Source organism: Oncorhynchus kisutch, unplaced genomic scaffold (assembly GCF_002021735.2).
Source record: "Oncorhynchus kisutch isolate 150728-3 unplaced genomic scaffold, Okis_V2 Okis01b-Okis20b_hom, whole genome shotgun sequence".
In the NCBI taxonomy this organism is placed as follows: Eukaryota; Metazoa; Chordata; class Actinopteri; order Salmoniformes; family Salmonidae; genus Oncorhynchus; species Oncorhynchus kisutch.
In genome coordinates, this window is record NW_022261978.1 from 8,475,304 (window position 1) to 8,499,549 (window position 24,246).

At 43.2% G+C, this 24,246-nt stretch overlaps 1 protein-coding gene across 3 annotated transcripts; it reads right to left on the bottom strand.

Annotated features, from left to right (window-relative positions):
• Positions 1-1,469: 1,469 nt before the first annotated feature.
• Positions 1,470-19,753, bottom strand: LOC116358924 (oocyte zinc finger protein XlCOF6-like). 3 transcript variants are annotated; one of them, XM_031811346.1, is made up of 3 exons: positions 19,665-19,753; positions 3,860-4,373; positions 1,470-3,713 (listed from the first exon to the last, which is right to left on the bottom strand). In XM_031811346.1, the coding sequence occupies exons 2-3, from the start codon at positions 4,365-4,367 to the stop codon at positions 2,389-2,391; spliced, it is 1,833 nt and encodes a 610-aa protein (XP_031667206.1). In that variant the 5' UTR covers positions 4,368-4,373; positions 19,665-19,753; the 3' UTR covers positions 1,470-2,388. The 3 variants fall into 3 exon arrangements, with proteins under 3 accessions (XP_031667206.1, XP_031667205.1, XP_031667208.1); XM_031811345.1 differs by lacking the exon at positions 19,665-19,753 and adding an exon at positions 6,102-7,142; XM_031811348.1 differs by lacking the exons at positions 1,470-3,713; positions 3,860-4,373 and adding exons at positions 13,867-15,122; positions 15,283-15,697.
• Positions 19,754-24,246: the final 4,493 nt, after the last annotated feature.

Genomic DNA, 24,246 nt, shown 5'->3' on the forward strand with positions numbered 1-24,246 from the left:
TCTTAATTCTTAAATCTCCACTGATACGTATCAGAGTAGTGTAGTGGACGTTTACCTTGTATCGATTAATAGGGATTACGGAACAGATCGGAATGTTTATCTTAAAATGTTACTGAACTGTTATTTATTCGCATTTTAGGCGCGGCAGTAGACCTACGAAATGCAATTAGCAGGAAAAACACGCACAAAAAAAACAGGCGGTTTCATAAACAGAGATGGAGAAACCCATTATGAAGAGAGGGGATTTAAAGATGCAACAACTATCACGGTTTGACGATATGATTAGCATCATGCCTTTAGGTGCTAGACAATGAAATAAAGTTGGAAGAAAACCCAATAGAACAGGAGAATGCATATGAGTACGTCTTTATACAAATGTATTGCCTCAACGTTTCTATGGTGGGATTTTAGCTATAGGCTAGTTTGAAGCAATGTAAGATTTGCCTCATAATATGACGTAAAACACAATGTCAAACAATTAAGGAACAGGATAAATATAGCGACGCTTATGATTGGCCTAGCCGTCTTATGGTAGATGGAAAGGCCCGCCCAAAAACATTCTATATTGAATGTTAACTAGCCTATGACTACCTGTCAGAATGATATCATGATTATTTGCGTCAATCCAGTGGCCATTCCTTTTGCAAATTCCCTCATATACTACAGAAACACTTATAATCAGACAATAGGGCTAGGTGCCTGCACACTTGAAACAATGGGTAACTACTCTCAAAAATGTAAATGTTAGATTATTCCCAGACCTCAAAAGTCGTCTCCTGATGTGGGTTAAGCATTGTTATGGATTTAGAACCTACAATTTTGTAATTTTCGGAGAGAAAAAATGTGTGACCTGAAAAATAAAAATGGGGAAAGTTTGAAACCTGTGAATTTCTAACTCCATTTATTAGTTTCAATAGTAGGCCTACTGCACAGTACCGTTTGGGTTGGCCTGACTGTGAAAGACCAATATGGGATTTATCATTTTAAATTTTAAGTCGAGCCTTTTGGAAAAATTTGGGCAAAATTAAAGTACATCCACTTCTCCAGGCACCACTATACCTCTGACGAAACAAAGCAACTTTTTACTCAAACTGTTTGTATTAAGGGTCGATAGTTCCATCTTGTGGTTGAACGGAGCTACTACACCTATTGCAATCTCTTCAGTTAGGTTAGGTAGTGATAATACAATAACCAGCATGAACAGTACGGTAATATTCCGTTTTTACATCATGGTGTGTCTCAGAACGCTGACATTGAATCACAAATAAACACAAACATAATGACACAGAAAAAGATTACACAAAGCTGAATGTGACATTTAAACCTATTAAAGGCAAACCTGACTAATTTAAAGGGTTTGGAAGTTTAGCTGTATCTGTGAGCTGTTGGCTAGAGCGCACGTGCCAATTTAACGCAACAGTTTTTAATAACAAAACCATCAGTAGAGTTGAAAGTGCGATGGAAACACATTGAACTTTAGGTTTTTATTTGGATACAATTAAACATGAGCAGAAAATTACATTTGGTTTTAGCTAAAATAAATCAAATGGGTTTGTTTTTAATAAGAAAAATACCAGATGTTTATCAGTTTCTTCAGATCTACAATGGGGGTCTAGTTGAAGTTAGTTTCTGGACCAGACCAACACTAGAGAAATGACATTCCCAATAGAGGAGTGGCTGTCAGTGTTGTAGTACTTGAGTCCAGTACTCAGACTGTCAGTGTTGTAGTACTTGAGTCCAGTACTCAGACTGTCAGTGTTGTAGTACTTGAGTCCAGTACTCAGACTGTCAGTGTTGTAGTACTTGAGTCCAGTACTCAGACTTGACTCGTAATCAATTCGCGATTTTCATGACTTGTGACTCGACTCGATCAGTGGTGTCTTAAGTGGTCAGAAATCTTGCTCTTTTGCAAAAATTCAACATACTAGAATACAGATGCCAAATATTACATCTATTTAGCCTAACACATGTGCAACACTAGCTAGGTTTCCATCCAATTGGCGACAGATTTTCATCAAATATTCTAAAATCAGCATAAAGATAATATGCACATTTTCCCACCAGTTGTTGCAGATATAGATTCAGTGCAAAACAAAATGTAGATTTTTTGCCTAGGTTTTAATGTACCTAAATAAAAAACAGTTACTGGCCCAACGCTCTAACCACTAGGCCACCTGCCGCCCCATATGATGATTGCTGATATGATGATTACTATATCAATATTAACACATAAGAGCATTTCCACCAACATTTCTCGCATAATACATTTTACAGACACAAAAAGATCCCCACCTTGTCAAGCATATTTTGTTTGGTTGACATTTGAAAAGCTTACAGCCAAGTTTACTCACACAAAAAGGTTAGATGGAAACTTGGTTAATGTAAATTTTAATTAGATGTAGATGCCCAGCTTGGTAACACAATTATAAGGCCATGGTCTGGCACTGCACTGTGCTTTGCCTTCTGATGTTCCTTCAGGCTTTGTTTCCATTTAAAACAATTCCCACACTGATCACAGCTATACGGTTTCTCTCCTGAGTGTCTTCTCTGGTGTTGCTTTAGATTTCCTTTCTCATTGAAGCTCTTCCCACATTGGGAGCAGTGGAAAGGCTTCTCCTCTTTGTGTACTTTCTGATGTTTCTTTAGGTCTATTACCCAACTGAAGCTTTTTCCACATTGGGAGCAGTGGCAAGGCTTCTCTCCTGAGTGTCTTCTCTGGTGTTGCTTTAGATTTCCTTTCTCATTAAAGCTCTTCCCACATTGGGAGCAGTGGAAAGGCTTCTCCCCTGTGTGTGTTCTCTGATGTTTCTTTAGGTCAGCTTTCTTACTGAAGCTCTTCCCACAGTGGGAACAGTGTTGTGACTTTATTCCTGTGTGGTGTGACTTTAATCCTGTGTGAGTTAGCTGGTGTCTCTTCAGATATGATGACACACTGAAACACTTCCCACACTCTGAGCAGTGGTAAGTCTTCTCTCCACTGTGTATTCTCTGATGACGCTTAAGGATTCCTTCCAATTTAAAACTCTTCCCACAATGATCACAGCTGTATGGCTTCTCTTCTGTGTGCATTACCTGGTGCTTCTTCAGATATGATGACAGACTGAAACGCTTCCCACACTGAGAGCAGTGAAAAGGCTTCTCACTTGTGTGAGTTAGCTGGTGTGGTTTTAAATGTGATAACTGATTGAAACTTTTCCCGCACTCAGAGCAGTGGTAAGTCTTCTCTCCTGTGTGTATTCTCTGGTGTTTATTTCGATTTCCTATATCACTGAAGCTCTTCCCACACTGAGAACAGTGAAAAGGCTTCTCTCCTGTGTGTATTCTCTTGTGAGCCTTTAAGGTGTCTACACGACAGAACCTCTTCCCACACTGAAAGCAGTGGTACGACTTATTTCCCTTGTGATTAAGCTGGTGAGTCTTCAAGCTGCTTGGGGTCTGAAAACTCTTCTCACAATGAGCGCACGGGTACATCTTCTTTATTTTGAGAGTTTGTTGGTGTGATTTGAAGTGAACTGGACAAATAAAACTGCCTCTGCAATCTGAACAGGGGTGGGGCCTACAAGTGTGCCTTTTCAACTCCTCTGGTTCATAGAAACCAGTGAAGCAGTCCATGCTGTTGTGATGTTTCTGTCTTGAGTTCCTCTGCCTGCGTTTATGGTTTCCTGATGCTGTGGTACTGGGATCTCTGTCTGAGCCTGGATGGGAGCTCTCTCCTGTGGGAATATGATAGAATCAGTAAGGAAACATTGAACGGGGCTTTAAGAGTATTTTGATACAAGCAGAAGCACTACAATAGTTCTGGAATCCCCTGTGGCTGCCAAGGCAACAACTTCTCTCCGTACTCCACACCTGAACTTACCTCGGTCACTGATACTATCTACTGCTGCCTCCTCTTCCTCTAGATCTGGAGCAGACACATTCCTGTTCTCATCTTCTTCTTTAGCTGCTCTCTCCTGCTCTTCTTCTTTGACTGTTTGCTCCCCCTGCTCTTCTTCTTTGACTGTTCTCTCATGCTCTTCTTCTTTGACTGTTCTCTCATGCTCTTCTTCTTTGACTGTTTGCTCCCCCTGCTCTTCTTCTTTGACTGCCATCTCTACTTCCTCTTTGACTTCTCTCTCCTCCACCTCCTCTTTGACTTCTCTCTCCTCCACCTCCTCTTTGACTGCTCTCTGATCAACCTCTTTTACTTCTCTCTCCTCCTCAATTCGTCTCTCCTCCCATTCCTCTTTGACAATCACATTAAGTTCCAGTGTTTGACTGCAGTCCTCCAGCTTCACTGAGACCATCTCTGGACCCTGCTGTGAGCTTCTTTGGGCTGGAACACCACAGCCAGAACCCGGGGACTCTGTGGACTTGGGTACAGACATGGAAGGCTAGAGATGGATCCAAAAGAGGAAGCACATGTGAAAGGTGAGTTTCACAAAATACTGGAACAGATTAGCAAATAAAGGAATAGACCATGCTAAATATTCCATGCACTAGGAATTCCTGCTAATAAAATGGAACTAGCTAGCTCACGTTGCTATGGTGATGGCAACGACAGCTAACGTCAGCAATGTGGAGTTATTATTTGGGTTATCTTTAGCTTACAGACCAGCCCTTAATCATGAATCTCTGTTCCAGTACATTACACAGAAGAGTCAATGGACGAAGGTATCTTCTGTAGGAGGGAGATTAAGAGCCCCGACGCTCGGTCTGAACATTAACACACATCGCTTGCGGTATGGTTTTGGAAGTATACAGACCTTATCTTTCATATCGGGGAGAAATAATAATAATTAAAGGTTTTATTTCGATTTTTCAGGGAGTGATGCAACACCCCTTACTTCCCACGGCTATGCCTGTATAAGGTCCTTGGACCTTAAGGAGTACTGTGGTCAAGTGAGCTGACACTTACAAAACACAGTAAAGCCATCGCACTTCAGTGTCCTCCTGAATTGTTGTGCGTGAATACTCAACACTTTACGGTATCGCGTGTTTTCTGGTAGGGAAAGGGTATACCGAGAGCAGCTGCACAACAAGCATTCAACCGAAATGTGTCTTCCGTATTTAACCCAACCCGCCTGAATCAGGGAAGTTTTCAAATACATTGTCCTAGAGAGATTTACACGGTTATCAAAACGTCACGCCTGTGTAAGCCTACACGAATTAGCCCTTAGTTTCAAAAAAAAAAAAATCCCCAACTGGAACCATTTTCCCTCATACTGTGGTACTCTACAGGGGGAGAAGAAAGCAAGAAAGAGGAGGATGACAAATCAGCACGTGGTATGCGTTGTCATGGTGATTTCAGAAAAACAAACGGTGCAAATAAACATCCGGTTGAAGAAAAAGCTGCTGCAGAAGGCAATATTTTTAATATTTTAACTCTTGCGGTAAATTGCGTCTACGGTGGCGGCATTTACCGTCGTGCTCTCATTGAACACAATGGCATCCGGTGGCCGTGAGTTGTATAATTTGTATTGTGGAATATTGAATACGTGTGCTTCAAACTGTCTGCTTGGAATGATTTTCTGCTATAGTCTATCAGTGCATCCTATTCAGTTTCCCTGCTAGAAAACAAGACATACCGTAAAGTGTTGTGTATTCACGCACCATATTCAGGAGGAGAATGAAGCGACGATGGGTTGACTGCGTTTTGCGAGTGTCGGCTCACTTGACTGCTAGATAAATTACGAGCAATATAGTTTAAAGTAAACGACTTCTAAAACTTACATTTGATTTGTAATCACTAAATTACTCTTGATTATTGAAAGCAACCTATCTATCGGTCTAGTTAGTCATGCTAACTTACTGGCCAGTGATCCGAGTAGCCAATGGATTTATGTCATCTTAAAAATGAACGATTCACACTTGTCTTAACAAATATGGTGATTCACAACACGGCGTATTGACGATAAGCAAACTTGCTTGATATGGCAGCTAGTTAGATATATAGCTAGTTTCTAATGGCTCGTTAGCAAGCTAGCTAGCTAGCTAGATCATTGAATAGGCTAATTGTTGACACGTTGATCGGAGGCACGTGGACAAAAAAATCCGACGACTAAATTATTCTTTCTGTATTTGGAAACGTTCTATAATATGTTAGATAGCTTGATTTTCACCTTGACACTTGATTTTGAATGTTAACAGGTCTTGTTGTTGTAGCCCTCTTTCACCAGAACGAGATATGTGCTGACAACGCGAGAATACGGAGCTGCATTCTCAAGACAGTCATGGCTGCGCTAGATGCTCACATTGCGCAACGCCATTAAATATTTACTGTTGGTCTATTGTTGTGGCTTAGATGAAGTTCCAATTTGATCGTCATTTTATGCAGAAATCCAGGTAATTCCAAAGGGTTCACATACTTTGTCTTGCCACTGTACATACGCTATCTTGTGTATAATGTATCTATACATTCATAGTTTAAGTTAGATATTAGAGAAGTTACATTTCAACTTCTGTAGGTCCTTCTACTACAGAAACAAACCAAAGGAGGCTGGTGGGAGGAGCTATAGGAGAACGGGGCATCGTAATGGCTGGAATGGGCTAAACAGAACAGTATCAAACATATGGAAGCTACATGTTTGACTCGGTTCCATTTAATCAATTTCAGTCATTATAATTGGTCCAAAGGGGGAGGGGGCATCCATTTAAGTTGTATGCTTTATTTCAGCAATAAGGCACGAGGGGGTGTGGTATATGGCCAATATACCACGGCTAAGGGCTGTTCTTAGGTGCAAGGCGGAGTGCCTGGACACATCCCTTAGCTGTGGTATATTGGCCATATATCACAAACCCCAACAGTGTTCTGACGAGGGAGCACATGTTCTATGCAGGGAAATCGCGCCTCATTAGCTCATTGTTATGGGACGTATCTAAATAAATGTAACTGGAAAACACCTTGAACAAATGCGGCTACTTTGCTGTTATTCTGGCTGCACTTTTAGACGTGACTAAATGTCTTAACAACCGAGCCAATATATCCTCCAAACACGGGCTTCTCTGGCATCGTCACTTCACTAACCTGTTGTTGTCGTCTCTTTTCAGAAGCAAAAGAACGTATTCCTGCATGAATTCACAAATTGTATTTTCTTCTTTACCTTGTAAAGAGTTTGCGTGGGCAAATCTAAGATAGTGATTTATTTTAGTTTAATGTTAATATCTAAATATAGCCTAGTGGTTAGAGCATTGGACTAGTAACCGAAATGTTGCAAGTTCAAATCCCCGAGCTGACAAGGTACAAAATCTGTCGTTCTGCCCTTGAACAGGCAGTTAACCCACTGTTCCTAGGCCGTCATTGAAAATAAGAATTTGTTCTTAACTGACTTGCCTAGTAAAATAAAGGTAAAATAAAAATAAAAATCAGATGTAACTTTTGCCAAGTATGAGATTATTATTAGCCTAATGTACACTTAAAGGCATCTCAAATTATATCGGGGCTCAGCTTTTCCCTGTCCTCTGTCTAACATTCAGAACATTCAGGTCCAGAAGATGCGCTCTGTTCATTCTCCAAATTATCATTCTATTGAAGTAATTAAACATGTTACCATAGAATGATCCGATATCACTATATCAGATTCAGTGTTTACTAGTCACATGTACAGGGTTGCAGGTGTGATTGCAGGGTACAGTGAAAATCTTAGGCTTCGAGCTCCAACATACAGGACTAAGTGAAATAAAATCATGAAAATGGTCATAAAAAAACAACAATATATATCAGGGGTGGAATGTCCATATGGGGAGTAGCAGGGGGAGCAGGTAGTTGACTAGTGGTGGCTATTCAGCAGCTTGATGGTCTGAGGTTAGAAACTAGTGGCCAGTCTTTGATGCTCCTGTACTGCCAGCGTCTGTGAGTGATTGAAGCGGGGAGAACAGGACATGGCTTGGGTGGCTGGGGTCCCTGAGGATCTTCTTGGCCTGGTGTTATAGGTGTCCTGTAGAGCAAGCAGTGGGCACCCAGAGGTGCATTCGGCTCCACGTATCCCCCTCTGAATAGCCTTGCGGTCCGCGGCAGTGGAGTGGCCTTACCAGGCCGTGATGCGACCCGACAGTAGGCTCCATATTTCTTCAGCATCCTGAGGTTGAAGAGTCCTTGTCGTGCCTTCTTCATCACCATGTGTGTGGTTACACCGTTTCAGCTTTTGAGATGTGTACGCCCGAAGAATTTGAAGTTGATGACGTCTCCATGGTGGCCCCATTGAGGACGGGGGCGTGTCCAGCCTGGTTCCTCCCGAAGCCCACCAACAGCTCCTTTGTTTTGCCTACGTTGAGGGAGAGGTTGTTTACCTGGCACCACACTGTCAGAGTGCCTACCTCCTCTCTGTAGGCGGTATTGTCATTGTTGGTGATCAGGCTTACTACTGTCATGTCGTCAGAACTTGATGATGGAGTGGGAACTGTGTGAGGTCACGCAGTCGTGGGTATACAGGGAATAAGGGAGGGGACTGAGGACACACAGTCCTGGGTATACAGGAGGGGACTGAGGACACACAGTCCTGGGTATACAGGAGGGGACTGAGGACACACAGTCCTGGGTATACAGGAGGGGACTGAGGACACACAGTCGTGGGTATACAGGAGGGGACAGAGGACACAGTCGTGGGTATACAGGAGGGGACAGAGGACACAGTCGTGGGTATACAGGAGGGGACAGAGGACACAGTCGTGGGTATACAGGAGGGGACTGAGGACACAGTCGTGGGTATACAGGAGGGGACTGAGGACACAGTTGTGGGTATACAGGAGGGGACTGAGGACACAGTCGTGGGTATACAGGGATTACAGGTGGGGACTGAGGATGCACCCTTGTGGGGCCCCCGTGTTGAGGATCAGTGTCGAGGAGGTAATGTTGCCTACCTTCACCACCTGGGGGCAGCCTGTCAGGAAGTCCAGCACCCAGTTGCATAGGGAGGAGTTCAGTCCCAGGGCTGTGAGCTTTGTAATGCGCTTATAGGGCACAATGGTATTGAAGGCCGAGCTGTAGTCGAGATGAACAGCATCCTCACCTATGTATTCCTTTTGTCCAGGTGGGTGAGGGCAGTGTACAGTGCAATGGCGATTGCATCGTCCGTGGATCAGTCAGGGTGGTAGGCAAATTGGAGAGGGTCGAGTTTGTCGGGGAGGGAGGTGATATGGTCTTTGACTAGGCCTCTCAAAGCACTTCATGATGACAGAAGGGAGTGCTACTGGTCGGTAGTCATTCAGTTGAGTTACTTTCACTTTCTTGGGCACAGTGGACATCTGGAAGCAGGTGGGTATAGAGGCGTGAGCCAGGGAGAGATTGAACATGTCAGAGAATACCTTTTCAAAGAACACATATCATACCTTTTTGAATCCAGTTTATTGTTGAGTGCATTCTGGGAAATAAAAATGTAGTCAATTCTTGAATAGCTTTTCTGACTTTGAGGGGGGAAAAGGAGTCATCTTCTGTAGCTGGGAATAATAATTTCCAGGTGTCCTGTAAATTATTTCTAAAGATACATTTTTTCACACCTGGTCTTGCCTGGCCCACATGTCGACATGTTATAAATCAGGGGTTATCACCCTCTTGTCAGTGCATTCGGAAAGTATTCAGGCCCCTTCACTTTTTTTCACATTTTGTTACAATACAGCTGTATTCTAAAATGAATGAAATTGTAGTTCTCATCAATGTGTGTAGATTGATGAGGATTTTTAAAAATCACAATACCCCATAAAAAAAACATAAATATCACATTTACATAAATATTCAGACCCTTTACTCAGTACTTTGTTGAAGCACCTTTGGCAGCGATTACAGCCTCTAGTCTTCTTGGGTATGACGCTACAAGCTTGGTACACCTGTATTTGGAGAGTTTCTCCCATTCTTCTCTGTAGATCCTTTCAAGCTCTGTCAGGGTTGATGGGGAACGTCGCTGCACATCTATTTTCAGGTCTCTCCAGAGATGTTTGATAGGGTTCAAATACGGGCTCTGGCTGGGCCGCTCAAGGACATTCAGAGACTTGTCCCGAAGCCACTCCTGATTTGTCCTGTTGGAAGGTGAACCTTCACCCCAGTCTGAGGTCCTAAGTGCTCTGGAGCAGGTTTTCACCAAGGATCTCTCTGTACTTTGCATCGTTCATCTTTCCCTTGATCCTGACTAGTCTCCCAGTCCCTGTCGCTGAAAAACATCCCCACAGCATGATGCTGCCACCACCATGCTTCACTGTAGGGATGGCCAGAGAATCCTGTTTTCTCATGGTCTGAGAGTCCTTTAGGTGCCTTTAGGCAAACTCCAAGAGAGCTGTCATGTGCCTTTTACTGAGGAGTGGCTTCCGTCTGGCTTCTCTACCATTAAGGCCTGATTGGTGGAATGCTGCAGAGATCGTTGTCCTTCTGGAAGGTTCTCCAATCTCCACAGAGGAACTCTGGTGCTCTGTCAGCGTGACCATCGGGTTCTTGGTCACCTCCCTGACCAAGTCCCTTCTACGCCGATTGCACAGTTTGGCCCAGGCGACCAGCTCTAGGAAGAGTCTTGGTGGTTCCAAACTTCTTCCATGTAAGAATGATGGAGGCCACTGTGTTCTTGCGGACCTTCAATGCTGTAGAAATGTTTTGGTGCCCTTCCCCAGATCGGTGCCTCGACGCAATCCTGTCTCGGAGCTCTATGGACAATTCCTTCGACCTCATGGCTTGGTTTTTGCTCTGACATGCACTGTCAACTATGGGACCTTATATAGACAGGCGTGTGCATTTCCAAATCATGTCCAAACTATTGAATTTACTTCAAGTGAACTCCTCCAATCAAGTTGTAGAAACATCTCAAGAATGATCAATGGAAACAGGATGCACCTGAGCTCAATTGAGTCTCATAGCAAAGGGTTTGAATACGGTATCTGTTTTCTATTTTTAATACATTTGCAAAAATGTTTACTACTTATGTTTATACTGTTTTTCGCTTTGTCATTATGGAGTATTGTATGTAGATTTGAGTATTTTATTTGATCTGTTTTAGAATAAGTCTGTAACGTAACAAAATGTGGACAAAGTCAAGCGGTCTGAATACTTTCTGAATGCGCTGTACAGTGATACGATAAGGTCAATGTCAGACAGACTGTTCCCATTCAGACTCATGCCAAAGCAGCCCCACACAATGATAAACCAACCTATCACACCACCTGGAAGGTGGAGAACCTAGAAATACCATAGAAATAGAATCCATAGAAAAGGGCTTGGAACCATAGAATTAGGAATTGGAACACTAGAATATAATTCACCTTCTTATGATGGTATAAAAGGTCAGCTCATTTTGGTCAACCATGGTTTGCCAGTGCTGTGATAAGATAGTGTAAAACAATGAATTTGACGATTATCTGCAGTTTTTTAGCTAGCTAGCCAGACAGTTTTAGAGGAATAATTCCATAAATGTTTCTAAATAACTACCAATATGCCGACATTCCATTCAAACAACCCAGTCAATCCACAGCCAGACACTGACTGAAATCTGTTGATGATGGAACTTAGACAAGTTGTAAATGAAACAAGTACTGATATTGTATCATATAATTGCACTCACAGCTTTCCTAGAAAAACACAAATTGAGACATTTATGGTCTGTTTACATTTATTTTAGAGGCTATAATAATTTTTTTATAAAATCCATATGAACCGTTGTTATAATTCTATGAACATTTTAATTTATTCAATTGTATAACATAATTTCTGATCTCACATGCCTTAATTGTATGTTCCTGTATAAGTAAAAGCAGGTAATGCATCACCTATGCCTCTACTGCCATTCATACCAATCATTTTATTTTTTAATTTAACCTTTATTTGACTATGCAAGTCAGTTAAGAACAATTTATTATTTACAATGATGGCCAAACCTTAACCCGGAAAATCTGTGGATGTATTAAACTTCAAAAAGGGACATGCAGCACTGTACAGCCTTATACTGTACAGCTCTTATTGCGGGACTTTGACTGTGGGAATTCACCTCACTATTCAGCCTACAATGTGTATTGAACATTTCTATGGCACTGTACAGCCTTCCCTATGGAGTGTTTTCTATGGCACTGTACAGCCTTCCCTATGGAACATTTGTATGGCACTGTACAGCCTTCCCTATGGAGTGCGCACCCATGAAATGGGGTATCAGCCTACTCCATGACCCCCACAGAACAACTCTGTAGACTGTACATGGCTCTTAGTGCGGGACTACATGCACACATCAATACAATTCATAAAGAAGGATTATCTTACATCTTCATACCATTTTGTTTAGGAAGTAATGGTGATGTGTTGCTCTAATAACATGTGACGTGGTTTGACCGTTTCAGCAGTTCATCACGGATTCCACTGGATGGAAGAAAGCTACTTTTTACTCTGTTTTTATTAAGGGTCGATAGTTTCATCTTGTGGTTGAACGGAGCTACTACACCCACCGTATTCATCCACTTCACTGACCTCTCTTCAATCAGGTCAGTTGGGTGGTGGCAATACAACCAGGCATCCTGAACGATGCCCAAACTTTGCACTAACAAGCAAGAAAAGTAAGGTAATGTAATCAATTTGCACAAATAAAACGTTCCCAAAAGGAGAGTAGCTGTCAGTGTTGTAGTACTCGAGACCAGGGCTCACGATTTTCATGACTCGACTCTGACATGGACTCGGACTCCACCTGTTGTGACTTAGTTGTCAGAAGTCTCTCTCTTTTGCATAATTAAACATATCTATTTAGCCTAACAAATGTGCAACACGAGCTTGGTTTTCATCCAATTGAAGACAGATCTTCATGTGAATATTTTAAAACCCACATCAATAAAATGTTTCCCACCAAACAGACAGATAACAAAACAGTGCATGATGACAGAGAGCACATAAAAGCTACTTTGCCATTTAAGGTTTGATGTAACAAATAAAAATCTTCCTTTAAAACCTGTTGCGTCGAGCCATCCCGGATCCGGGATCGTGAATACAGCCTCAAGCTCATTACCATAACGCAACGTTAACTATTCATGAAAATCGCAAATGAAATGAAATAAATATGCTAGCTCTCAAGCTTAGCCTTTTGTTAACAACACTGTCATCTCAGATTTTCAAAATATGCTTCTCAACCATTGCAAAATAAGCATTTGTGTAACAGCTAGCGCTGTTAGCGTAGCATGCTAGCATAGCATTTAGCGTTAGCATTAGCAGGAAACATTTTTACAAAAACCAGAAAATCATTCAAATAAAATCATTACCTTTTGAAGAACTTCAGATGTTTTCAATGAGGAGACTCTCAGTTAGATAGCAAATGCTCAGTTTTTCCTGAAAGATGATTTGTTTAGGAGAAATTGCTCCGTTTGGTGCGTCACGTTTGGCTACCAAAAAAACCCGAAAATTCAGTCTACAAAACGTCAAACTTTTTTCCAAATTAACTCCATAATATCGACTGAAACATGGCAAACGTTGTTTAGGACCAATCCTCAAGGTGTTTTTCACATATCTCTTCATGATATATCGTTCGTTGAAAGCCTCCTCTCTCCTCTCAATCACTGGATGACCGCGTGCAGCTTGTAGATTACGCATGAATTTACACAAAGGACACTGGGCGGACCCGTGGTAAATGTAGTCTCTTATGGCCAATCTTCCAATGATATGCCTACAAATACGTCACAATGCTGCAGACACCTTGGAGAAACGATAGGAAGGGCAGGCTCATTCCCGGCGCATTCACCGCCATATAAGGAGAAAACAGAGCTTCGAAAATTCTGCCCATTTCCTGGGTAATGTATCATCTTGGTTTCGCCTGTAACATGAGTTCTGTGGCACCCACAGATAATATCTTTGCAGTTCTGGAAACCTTAGAGTGTTTTCTTTCCAAAGCTGCCAATTATATGCATAGTCGAGCATCTTTTCGTGACAAAATATTGCGCTTAAAACGGGCACGTTTTTTAATCCATAAATTAAAAGAGCGCCCCCTATATCCAAGAAGTAAAAAAAAAATGTTTACTCGCCTAAAAAGGTTTGATGGTAATCTGGTTAGTGTCAATATTAATTATATATGTAGATGCCCAGCTTGGCAACACAATTATAAGGCCATGGTCTGGCACTGCACTGTGCTTTGCCTTCTGATGTTCCTTCAGGCTTTGTTTCCATTTAAAGCAAATTCCACACTGATCACAGCTGTACGGTTTCTCTCCTGAGTGTCTTCTCTGGTGTTGCTTTAGATTTCCTTTCTCATTGAAGCTCTTCCCACATTGGGAGCAGTGGAAAGGCTTCTCCTCTCTGTGTACTCTCTGATGTTTCTTTAGGTCTCTTACCCAACTGAAGCTCTTTCCACAGTGAGAGCAGCGGTGAGGCTTCTTTCCTGTGTGCGTTAGCTGGTGCCCCTTCAGAAGTGATGACTGACTGAAATCCTTCCCACACTGGGAGCAGTTGAAAGGTTTTTCTCCTGTGTGAGTTAGCTGGTGTCTCTTTAGGACTCCTGTTTGACTGAATCTCTTCCCACACTGATCACAGCTGTATGGCTTTTCCCCTGTATGTATTTTCTGATGTTCCTTTAGATTTCCTCCCTTGGTGAAGATCTTTCCACACTCAGAGCAGTGGAAAGTCGTATCTCTTGTGTGTACTCTTTGGTGTTTATTTTGACTTTCTTCATCACCGAAGCTCTTCCCACAATGGGAGCAGTGAAAAGGCTTCGCCCCTGTGTGTATTTTCTGGTGTCGCTTCAAATTGAATGACGAACCAAATGTCTTCCCACACTGGGAGCAGTGGAAAGGCTTCTCCCTTGTGTGTATTCTCTGGTGAGACTTTAATGCGTCTACACGACAGAACCTCTTACTACACTGGGAGCAGTGGTACGACTTCTTTCCTGTGTGAGTAAGCTGGTGCATCTTCAAGCTGCTTGGTGTCTGAAATCTCTTCCCACATTGACCACACGGGTTCATCTTCTTTCTTTTGAGAGTCTGTTGGTGTGATTTGAGGTGAATCGGACAAATTAAACTGCCACTGCAATCAGAACAGGGTCGGGGCCTACAAGTGTGTCTTCTCAACTCCTCTTGATCATAGAAGCTAGTGAAGCAGTCCATGCAGTGATGATGTTTCTGTCTTGAGTTCCTCTGTCTGTGTTGTTTATGGTTTCCTGATGCTGTGGAACTGGGCTCACTGTCTGAACCTGGGTTGTAGCTCTCTCCTTTGGGAATATGGACAGATATATATGGGGTTAGAAAAAAGGGAACATTGAAAGGAGCTTTAAAAAACTTTTGATGCAAGCAGAAGCCCTACAACGGTTTGGGAATCTCCTGGAGCCACCAAGTCACCAACTTCTCTCCATACTCCACACCTGATCTTACCTGGGTCACTGATACTATCTACTGCTGCCTCCTCTTCCCTTAGATCTGGAGCAGACACTTCACTGTTCTCCTCCTCTTCCCTTAGATCTGGAGCAGACACTTCATTGTTCTCCTCTTCCCTTAGATCTGGAGCAGACACTTCACTGTTCTCCTCCTCTTCTTCTTCTTTGACTGCCATCTCTACTTCCTCTTTGACTTCTCTCTTCTCCATTTCCTCTTTAACTGCTCTCTGATCCACCTCTTTTACTTCTCTCTCCTCCCATTCCTCTTTGACAATTACATTGAGTTCCAGTGTTTGACTGCAGTCTTCCAGCTTCAGTGAGACCATCTCTGGACCCTGCTGTGAGGTTCTTTGGGCTGGAACACCACAGCCAGAACCTGGGGACTCTGTGGACTTCTGTTCAGACATGGACGGCTAGAGATGGATCCAAAAGAGGAAATACATTTAAGGTGAGTTTCACTAAATACTGGAGCAGCTTCGCTAGTAAAATGATAGCTAGACCATGCAAAATATTCCATGCACTAGGAATACCTGCTAATAAATTCAATGTGCTGGCTCACGTTGCTGTGGCGATGGGAACAATACGGTGTCAAGTCCGATTCAAAAGTCAAACGCTCACAAGATGGCTCGCGTGAGCAAACACTGAGTGGATGGATGGGATTCAGAGATAGATGGGAGGGGTTTATGGTAGCTGAAGGGTGGTATTAAAAACAAACAAAAGATAACTATTGTAAAATACATTGTGTCCATAGAATGTATATAGTATGTATAAGCTGGAAGTAGAAGCCTAAGTGTTGTTGTCCTTTAGTTTACTTCAATTAGCGGAGGGGTGGTAGGGTTGATAATGAAGGTAAATATATTTACAAATATATACAGTACCAGTCAAAAGTTTGGACACACCGACACCTTCCAGGATTTGTCTTTATTTTGACTATTTTCTACATTGTAGAATAATAATTAAGACATCAAAACTATGAAATAACACATATGGAATCATGTAGTAACAAAAAAAAAGTGTTAAACAAATCAAAATATATTTTAGATTCTACAAAGTAGCCACCCTTTTCCTTGATGACAGCTTTACACACTCTCGGCATTCTCTCAAGTAGCAACACCTGGAACAGTCTTGAAGGAATTCCCACATATGTTGAGCACTTGTGGGCTGTTTTTCCCTTCACTCTGCGGTCCAACTCATCCCAAACCATCTCAATTAGGTTGAGGTCAGGGATTGTGGAGGCCAGGTCATTTGATGCAGCACTCATCACTTTCCTTCTTGGTCAAATAGCCCTTACACAGCCTGGAGGTGTGTTGGGTCATTGTCCCACTAAGCGCAAACCAGATGGGTTTGCATATCGCCGCAGACTGCTCTGGTAGCCATGCTGGCTAAATGTGGCTTCTAAATTAATCACGGACAGTGTCACCAGCAAATCACCATCACACCTGCTCCTCCATGCTTCACGGTGGGAACCACACATGCAGAGATCATCCGTTAACCGATGTTGTAAAAGTGTTACGTGGTCGCTGCCCATATCATTGCATAGTACAGAAAATACATGAGAGGTCAGGGGCCTTGCTTTAACAAAGTTAACCATTTTCAATGCAGTGTCCAAAACGGCTTTCAAGCCGGCAGGCATTCCCTTGGCAGCAAGAGCCTCTTGGTGGATGCTGCAGTGTCCCCAAGTGGCATCGGGAGCAACTGCTTGCACGCCCGTTACCACTCCACTATGTCTCCTTGTCATGGCTTTTGCACCATCAGTACAGATCCCAACACGAGCAGCAGCTACGTTTGGCTACATACAGACCATTAGTGGAATTCCCGCGAGAGAGTAACGGTTAATGTGATTGGATGTTAATTATTTGACTAGGCTTCCTGTATTTGACATTGTGTTTGTTATTTCACTGAACACTATACGGTTACATTTTATTTTTGGCAGTGAAACGAGGCTACTCAGGTGAGGAAAAAACCTAATCCAAATGTGTCTCCCTGTTGGAAGATATAAAATTGACTATTTGGCATACCCCAACAGCATTTTGTTATTTATTTTACCTTTATTTAACTTGGCAAGTCAGTTAAGAACAAATTCTTATTTACAATGACGGCCTACCGGGGAAAACAGTGGGTTAAACTGCCTTATTCAAGGGCAGAACAACATTTTTACCTTGTCAGCTCGGGGATTCGATCTATCAACCTTTCGGCTACTAACCCATCGCTCTATCCACGAGGCTACCTGCCTCTAACCACGAGGCTACCTGCCTCTAACCACGAGGATACCTGCCTCTAACCACGAGGATACCTGCCTCTAACCACGAGGATACCTGCCTCTAACCACGAGGATACCTGCCTCTAACCACGAGGATACCTGCCTCTAACCACGAGGATACCTGCCTCTAACCACAGGGCTACCTCAGTTTGGGAATACCTGCTCTACACCAACTCGAGCCGCCTACACGCCCGACCCCCACCAAGTCTAGTCAATAACTAAAATCTCTCCCCAACACAACTCCATGTTTTTGTTTTATGTATCAAGGGAAAAGGTTTGGAAAACAAAAGATGAATGAAAACACACAGAAACAAGTACAACCTCCATATAATTAATCCCATAGGCCTAATGGTACTGTAGAGCTCGTTTTACTTGCACACAATATAGCTGGGTCTCCCCCGTCCTGCGGCCCACCACCCTGCCCCTAGGGGTCCATCATCCTGCCTCTAGGAGTCCACCACCCTGCCCCTAGGAGTCCATCATCCTGCCCCTAGGAGTCCACCACCCTGCCCCTAGGGGTCCATCATCCTGCCCCTAGGGGTCCATCATCCTGCCCCTAGGGGTCCATCATCCTGCCCCTAGGGGTCCACCGCCCTGCCCCTAGGGGTCCACCGCCCTGCCCCTAGGATTCCACCGCCCTGCCCCTAGGGGCCCACCGCCCTGCCCCTAGGGGTCCACGGCCCTGCCCCTAGGGGTCCACGGCCCTGCCCCTATGTGTCCACGGCCCTGCCCCTAGGGGTCCACGGCCCTGTAGTGCCACAACCCAACACAACCCCACTCAGTTTTAGGATCCTCTACTAAACCCCCTCCTTAACTTAGGTACAATGCTCTCATTTAAACCAGAGACTGTACAGAAAATGAAATCACCTTGGCTTTTGCTTCGTGGTTAATTAGCTTCCTGGCAAGCTGACAAACTAGCTTGCCTCATCATTAGCCTGTTTAATAAGAGAAGACCAAATAATTATAACAATGATTTCAATGTTGAAATTGGAGATTAGCTAGCTGGTTTCTCTACTGAAAAACAATCATACTGACCTCATTATCGTCACTTTTCACCTTCCCATTTCCTCTTTATTGTAAAAAAAAAATCTGGATGGAGGGCAGTCAAGCCGTAATTGATCCAAAAACATTACCTTATTGTGTTCCAGTAAACTACTACAGGCTCCGTTGAAAATTATAGTAAGCAGTTGGAAGCGCAAACTGGACAACCGTTAAATTGAATTAAAACATTTGGTGTGAGGGAGAAAGGACGTCCATGTGGGGAGGTGGGTTATTTGTGAGAGTTCAGTAATTTCTGACTCTTCATGTCGTAAGTATTTCTTCAGATGAACACCTCTGCTCTGGAATGAATCTACTGCCTGCAGAAACGCAGTTGTGCTCGCTCGAAGTCTCACACTGGCAAGATCTCAAGTTTAATTTGTGCTTGCAGGACCACGGTTATTCTCTGTTGACTCAAGTGTTTGCTCATGAAATGATGTTTCAACGCCTGTTCGACTTTTGAAACGGATTTGACGCCAAACAACTATAGTCATGTGGAGCTATTATTGGTTTAGCTTACTGACCAGCCCTTGATCACGACTCTCAGTTCATTTACACAGAAGAGTTATAGCTTTAGCTTACTGACGCATTTTACTCTCACCCTTCTCACTAGCAAGGGACGATATCTAGTTAGATATCTAGCTACATTACGATGAATATAGTTTACAGTAAACGAGATCTAAAACGGACATTTGATTTTTAATCAGTAAAAGACTAATGATTTGATTATTACTGAAATGAAGTTAGCTAGCTAGCCTCCTTGGCTACCTAACAAACGGCCTAGCTAGCCATGCTACATTACTAGCTAGTGATCAGGGTTGCCAATGGATTTGTCATCTTAAAGATGAACACTTCATATATTTGACATTACTGTCTTGCTAACTAATATGATAATTCACAACACACACAGCGTCTTGAAGATAAACAAACGTGCTTGCTATGTCAGCTAGTTAGCGTCTAATGGCTAGTTAGCAAGCTAATTGTTGACACAATATTCATTGGGTGGACAAATAATCACAATACTAAGTGATGCTTTCTGTATTTGGAAACATTCTATAACTTGTTATAAAGATTGATTTTACCTTGACACTTGATTTTGAAAGTTGACAGCTCTTGTTGGTGTCGCTAAGTTAGCTAGAGACCCTTTTACGGCAATGTGAACTCAGCGACATTAACCACGCGATCATACGGGCTACATTTAAAAAATAAAAGTCCTCCTGGAAAAATCTTACATGACTATTACGGGACTTTCCTCTGGTTTTTAAAATCACAAGGATTATAGTTTAAAGGGACTTAAACATGCATTGAAAACTCACAATATATGATTCAAATCAATTAAAATATTGATTTACTGTCTATTTTTTCATAATTCCAGCTGTTGCCAGAAGTATGAATGGTTCTAAACTACTTTGAACTCTTTACAGAACAGGATTTAAATATGTTTTGAAGAGAACATTTTCCCCAAACCGCCTTGGGGGCAGATCCGAGGGGGACCAGTGGTGCAGTGGTCTAAGGTACTGCATCTCACTGCTGTCTAGGGTACTGCATCTCACTGCTGTCTAAGGTACTGCATCTCACTGCTGTCTAGGGTACTGCATCTCACTGCTGTCTAGGGTACTGCATCTCACTGCTGTCTGAGGTACTGCATCTCACTGCTGTCTAAGGTACTGCATCTCACTGCTGTCTGAGGTACTGCATCTCACTGCTGTCTGAGGTACTGCATCTCACTGCTGTCTGAGGTAGTGCATCTCACTGCTGTCTAAGGTACTGCATCTCACTGCTGTCTAAGGTACAGCATCTCACTGCTGTCTAAGGTACTGCATCTCACTGCTGTCTAGGGTAGTGCATCTCACTGCTGTCTAGGGTACTGCATCTCACTGCTGTCTAGGGTACTGCATCTCACTGCTGTCTAGGGTACTGCATCTCACTGCTGTCTAAGTACTGCATCTCACTGCTGTCTAGGGTACTGCATCTCACTGCTGTCTAAGTACTGCATCTCACTGCTGTCTAGGGTACTGCATCTCACTGCTGTCTGAGGTACTGCATCTCACTGCTGTCTAAGGTACTGCATCTCACTGCTGTCTGAGGTACTGCATCTCACTGCTGTCTAAGGTACTGCATCTCACTGCTGTCTGAGGTACTGCATCTCACTGCTGTCTAAGGTACTGCATCTCACTGCTGTCTAAGGTACTGCATCTCACTGCTGTCTGAGGTACTGCATCTCACTGCTGTCTAAGGTACTGCATCTCACTGCTGTCTGAGGTACTGCATCTCACTGCTGTCTAAGGTACTGCATCTCACTGCTGTCTAAGTACTGCATCTCACTGCTGTCTAAGTACTGCATCTCACTGCTGTCTAAGTACTGCATCTCACCGCTGTCTAAGTACTGCATCTCACTGCTGTCTGAGGTACTGCATCTCACTGCTGTCTAGGGTACTGCATCTCACTGCTGTCTGAGGTACTGCATCTCACTGCTGTCTAGGGTACTGCATCTCACTGCTGTCTGAGGTACTGCATCTCACTGCTGTCTAAGTACTGCATCTCACTGCTGTCTGAGGTACTGCATCTCACTGCTGTCTAAGTACTGCATCTCACTGCTGTCTGAGGTACTGCATCTCACTGCTGTCTGAGGTACTGCATCTCACTGCTGTCTAAGGTACTGCATCTCACTGCTGTCTGAGGTACTGCATCTCACTGCTGTCTGAGGTACTGCATCCCTGGTCCCTGGTTCGAATCCAGGCTGCATCACATCCGGCTGTGATTGGGAGTCCTGTAGGGCGGTGCACAATCGGCCCAGTGTCGTCCTGGGTAGAACATCATTGTAACTTATAATTTGTTCTTACTTGACTTGACTGGTTAAATAAAAATACAACCATGTAGAATAGGGAAATAAGGTTCAGCCGCCACAGGTCTGTTCAGCAAGAACAAGTCCAGATGTCTTCAGAACAGGTTTATTACCCAATGTATTGGTTCCTTAATGGATACCTGTGGATAGTATGTGTGTGGTTTGGTAAAGTCCAGATGTCTTCAGAACAGGTTTATTACCCAATGTATTGGTTCCTTAATGGATACCTGTGGATAGTATGTGTGTGGTTTGGTAAAGTCCAGATGTCTTCAGAACAGGTTTATTACCCAATGTATTGGTTCCTTAATGGATACCTGTGGATAGTATGTGTGTGGTTTGGTAAAGTCCAGATGTCTTCAGAACAGGTTTATTACCCAATGTATGGGTTCCTTAATGGATACCTGTGGATAGTATGTGTGTGGTTTGGTATTTCAACGGACACACAACAAGTCAAGCTGTAGGAAAACGAATCAGCTGTACACCTTGTCACTAGGAGATCTCACTCACTCTGACTAGAAAGGGAGAGGAGATGTGGGAATAACTAAGCCGTGATTGGCTGAGAAAGTGGTGTGACTTGTAGGTACCATATAAGGAGTGTTGGGCAAGTATGACAAACTACTGGAAAAGGGGTGCTGAAACTGCCAAATCAGAGCCGTGTTTTAACAGTCTGTCTCAGTCCCCAGTATCTATGCTGCAATAGCGTATGTGCCGGGGAGTAGGGTCAGTCTGTCCTATCTCCGTGTACAATGTGATCTTAGGCATGCTCTCTCCACATTCCCTCTCTCTGTCTCCCCTCTGGGAAGACCTGAGCCTGACCATGCCTCAGGACCACTGAGCCTGACCATGCCTCAGGACCACTGAGCCTGACCATGCCTCAGGACCACTGAGCCTGACCATGCCTCAGGACCACTGAGCCTGATGACTCCTTGCTGTCTCTGTCACCAGTCGACCCAGTTGTACTGCTGGTCCAGTTCCTGCAGCTGTGAACCGCAGACCTGATTCACTGGGCATGTAACAACGCATGGATACGTTCAAGAGCTGAAAGGATTTCTCTCTCTCTCTCTGTCTTTCTCTCTCTCTCTCTGTCTTTCTCTCTCTCTCTCTCTCTCTCTCTCTCTCTCTCTCTGTCTTTCTCTCTCTGTCTTTCTCTCTCTCTCTCTCTCTCTCTCTCTTTCTCTCTCTCTCTCTTTCTCTCTCGCTCTGTCTCTCTCTCTCTCTCTGTCTCGACCTCTGAATGCCTGGCTATGAAACGCCAACTGACAATCACTCCTGTGGTGTTGAACTGTTGCACCCTCTATAACCACTGTGGTGTTGAACTGTTGCACCCTCTATAACCACTGTGGTTATTACTTGACCTTGCTGGTCTCCCTCTATGAATGTCTTGAATAACCGTCTTGCCTTAATGTCCACTGTACTCTTAAAATGCGACAGCCAGAAGAGGAAATGCCACCCCTTAAGATTCTGGTTCCTCTTGGTTCCTGCCTTCTAGGGAGTTTTTCTTAGCCTCTGGGCTTCTGCATCGCTTGCTGTTTGGGTTTTTTGGCTGAGCAACTGTAAAGCACTGTAATTAGCTTTAAAAAAATTAAATACATTTGATTGATTTATCTACACGTTTTCTACTGTACCATTTACACTAAAGCAGTTATCCCTAACCAGCTGTTTGCTACTGTACCATTTACACTAAAGCAGTTATCCCTAACCAGCTGTTTGCTACTGTACCATTTACACTAAAGCGGTTATCCCTAACCAGCTGTTTGCTACTGTACCATTTACACTAAAGCAGTTATCCCTAACCAGCTGTTTGCTACTGTACCATTTACACTAAAGCGGTTATCCCTAACCAGCTGTTTGCTACTGTACCATTTACACTAAAGCAGTTATCCCTAACCAGCTGTTTGCTACTGTACCATTTACACTAAAGCAGTTATCCCTAACCAGCTGTTTGCTACTGTACCATTTACACTAAAGCGGTTATCCCTAACCAGCTGTTTGCTACTGTACCATTTACACTAAAGCGGTTATCCCTAACCAGCTGTTTGCTACTGTACCATTTACACTAAAGCAGTTATCCCTAACCAGCTGTTTGCTACTGTACCATTTACACTAAAGCAGTTATCCCTAACCAGCTGTTTGCTACTGTACCATTTACACTAAAGCGGTTATCCCTAACCAGCTGTTTGCTACTGTACCATTTACACTAAAGCAGTTATCCCTAACCAGCTGTTTGCTACTGTACCATTTACACTAAAGCAGTTATCCCTAACCAGCTGTTTGCTACTGTACCATTTACACTAAAGCAGTTATCCCTAACCAGCTGCTTGCTACTGTACCATTTACACTAAAGCAGTTATCCCTAACCAGCTGTTTGCTACTGTACCATTTACACTAAAGCAGTTATCCCTAACCAGCTGTTTGCTACTGTACCATTTACACTAAAGCAGTTATCCCTAACCAGCTGCTTGCTACTGTACCATTTACACTAAAGCAGTTATCCCTAACCAGCTGTTTGCTACTGTACCATTTACACTAAAGCAGTTATCCCTAACCAGCTGTTTGCTACTGTACCATTTACACTAAAGCAGTTATCCCTAACCAGCTGTTTGCTACTGTACCATTTACACTAAAGCAGTTATCCCTAACCAGCTGCTTGCTACTGTACCATTTACACTAAAGCAGTTATCCCTAACCAGCTGTTTGCTACTGTACCATTTACACTAAAGCAGTTATCCCTAACCAGCTGCTTGCTACTGGACCATTTACACTAAAGCAGTTATCCCTAACCAGCTGTTTGCTACTGTACCATTTACACTAAAGCAGTT

Coding starts and splice junctions, on each gene's coding strand:
- LOC116358924 (XM_031811346.1), bottom strand. CDS start 4,367: ATGTCTGTACCCAAGTCCACAGAGTCCCCGGGTTCTGGCTGTGGTGTT. Junction 3,714..3,859: donor AGATAGTATCAGTGACCGAG/GTAAGTTCAGGT, acceptor ATATTCCCACAG/GAGAGAGCTCCCATCCAGGC.